At 46.7% G+C, this 3,087-nt stretch overlaps 1 protein-coding gene across 1 annotated transcript in view; it reads right to left on the reverse strand.

The window, feature by feature from the left end:
- Positions 1-891: 891 nt before the first annotated feature.
- The window catches only part of GPR27 (G protein-coupled receptor 27), a 9,257-nt gene continuing 7,061 nt past the window's right edge, over positions 892-3,087 (reverse strand). The window contains exon 2 of the mRNA XM_019536992.1: positions 892-3,082. Coding sequence (XP_019392537.1) covers positions 1,963-3,082 — 1,120 coding nt within the window. The 3' untranslated portion in view covers positions 892-1,962. The remainder of the gene's footprint in view (positions 3,083-3,087) is intronic.

The raw sequence follows: 3,087 nt of genomic DNA on the forward strand, positions 1-3,087 counted from the left end.
GCAAGACAATGGTTTAAATGAGGTTTTTTTCTCTTTTCCAAACTTTCTCTGATGCCTGCACATCTGTACTGGGGAGAAAGCTCATGACTCACACCCTGCCTGAGAGAGGCCAACATGTTTGGTTTACAAACCTGAATTAGTTTGAAAAAAAACTGATTTCACCATTTGTTGCTCAAATCCCAGACTGTTGTCTTAGCCATCACCCAAAAACTTCTTGTTTCTTCTGTTCAGCTTAAAAAAGTACTGAAACCATCTCTTCAGCAACTCAACAGATATTCCTCAGGTGATGGATACTGTAAATGTCCCTGTAGCTCATTACCAACATTTCTTTGCAGAAATTAAGCCTCTTAGCTCTTTCAGCATGCATGTGACATTTTAGAAAATGTTAGTGTGGGATGAATTCTCCCCAATACATACATGTAATATATCTATCTATCTATCTATATCTATCTATACATCTCTATGGATATACATAGATAGATATAAAATATTTGGCAAAGAGATATATACTTGACTATGTATCTTTGAAGTATCTAACCTATCTTGGTGTGGTTAGAATAGGATCCTACTATGTATTTCAGAATCTCATGACCAGAACCTCAGTTAAAATATTTCACATAAATCTTTCCAGCCCAAGCGACAATAATGAAATAAAAAAATGCCTAGCTCATTAATAACATAAAAATAACCTTCCTGATAAGAGTGTAGCCTGCAAATGAGTGCATTATTAATCAAGTAACCATGTTAAGAAACTGCTCTGCCAACTGAAATCAGTGATCTCATCATTATCAGAAGAGCAATTTTCTAAATGAAAATTTAGGTTTAGCAGACAGAAAAAGAATTGTGCTATTTAAGTCTGTCACCCATCATGAACTTAAGTCTTCTTAAAAATAGCTTTAGTCATTTTTATTGGTATAAGTACCTAAAAAGAGATCCAACAGCAAATAAGAATTCTGTGCTTCTCCACGACATCCTCAACTGTGAATTATACTCAGACACGAGACATGCAATCTTGTATGTACACAAATTATTTGTCAGCAAAGCACTATTCTGCCATTCCGAAACAATTTCATACAGGAAAAAATTCCAATATTTTATTAAAGAACAGTCAAAATGTACAAGTATTACCCAGTTTGGTAGATAACTTCCTATAAAGTCAGTAAAATATGAATTCCAATCTAGTTTTAAAAACTGCTATAGCTGATCAAGTTGATAGTTTAAAACCACACAATTTCACAAATATTACCAAATGAGTAGTGCAACAAGAAAACTGAAATTAGTTCTAGACCGTGTTTGCATTTCAAGCAAAAAAGTCAAGTCACTGCTTTAATACTTCAATCACTTGAGAACGTCACAACCCAGTAGCTCCCAACAAGAACCGACTTCTTATCATAATTAGGGATTTTGTCTTCTTGTTCTTCCCTTAAATCAAATAACAAAACAACACCTCTTGAGGTCATCAAAAAATAACTTTAGTATAAAATTTTGTCTTGGCCTTTATCAAATCTTAGATGAATAAAATTGTTAAGCCTTTATCAAAACAGACAGGAATAGAAAAAAAAAAGAAAGAAAAATCACCATGACCTTATATCCAAATCTGTTGGAATCACACCTACAAATGTCAGAAGCAAGACCAGAAACGTGGAGCCCTGTTTTTGTTTTCAGAAACCACACAAAACACAAAGACAGCTTCTTACAGCCTAAGGTGGGGGGCGGAGGGGGTGTTCTGTCTATGTGAGCCTCCCCGTGGACAGCGATTTGAGAAGAGCATAGGCAAAGTATAGAAAAATAAATAAGACAGCTTCGTACAGCCTAAGGTGTGGGGGGTTGGGGGGATGGTCTGAAAAGTGTCCCCGCAGGCAGCTCTCCCAGGATCATATGCAGAAATAGGGAAAACGACCCTTTAAAAAACAGACAAGTAAACCCATAAATAAATAGAAGAAGAAAGAAAGGAAAGCCACCCTACATCCCAAAGCTCTTGAGATCGCACAGTATGGTGCCCTGGGCGCTCTGTATGCTTTGGCAGCAAGGGAAGTGGGCTCGGAGGCAGACCCGCAGCTCCTTGTTGAAAATGAAGCACAGGAAGGGGTTGACTCCGGCCTGGGCGAACGTCATCCAGACTGAGGCGGTCAGGTAGACCTGGGGGATGGTGCTGGCCTTGATGAAGACCCGCAGGTAGCAGGCCACGATGTAGGGGGACCAGAGGAGCAGGAAGAGCAAGGTGATCATGTAGAACATCTTGCAGAGCCTCTTCTCCATCTTGAACTCCTCCAGCACCAGCAGCCGCTTGATCTGGCTGTGCGTGGCCTGCCGGATGCCCACCAGGGTGGGCGGCGTGGGGCCCCTGCCGAAGCCGGCCGTCCAGTTGGCCGCCGCTTGCCCGGTGGCGCCAGGCCCGTGGAAAGTCCAGTTCTGGCTGATGGCGGGGACCAGCTGGGCCGGCTTCATCTTGCGGTGGCCGTGGATGAAGAAGAGGAGCTTCCCGTAGACCAGGTGGGTGGCGGCGATGACGGCGGCCAGCATGAGCATGAAGCCCAGCGTGTCGTTGGCCTTGACGTAGCGGTGCTCGAAGATGCACTGCTCCTCCTCCCGGATGAACTTGTAGGTGCCCACGTCGAAGACGGGCGGGAAAGCCATGGCCATGGACAGCGTCCACACCATGCACACCACGGCCAGGCAGGTCCAGCCCGTCAGGCGCTTGGCGTAGAAGCGGTGGTGGGCAATGGCCATGTAGCGCGTGACGCCCACGCAGAAGAGCAGGAAGGCGGCGTGGAAGCAGAAGAGCACGGCCAGGAAGGCCAGCACCTTGCAGCTGAGCGGCCCGTGCGGCCAGGCGCCGGCCCCGCTGCGCACGGACAGCATGACGAAGGGGAAGCAGGCCAGCGAGCGCAGCCCGTCGGCCAGGCACAGGTCCAGCAGCAGGTAGTACGGCGCGCGGTGCAGCTGGCGGTCCTTGAGGATGAGCCAGGCGAACAGCACGTTGCCCGCCAGGCTCACGCACAGGATCAGCCCCAGCGTGGCCAGCTTCAGGCCCGGCGCGCTCAGCAGGCCGCCGGGGCTGGGCAGGTGCGGGCTGCTGCTGCTGCC

Source organism: Crocodylus porosus, unplaced genomic scaffold (genome assembly GCF_001723895.1).
Source record: "Crocodylus porosus isolate Cpor-Errol unplaced genomic scaffold, CroPor_comp1, whole genome shotgun sequence".
Lineage (NCBI taxonomy): Eukaryota > Metazoa > Chordata > Crocodylia > Crocodylidae > Crocodylus > Crocodylus porosus.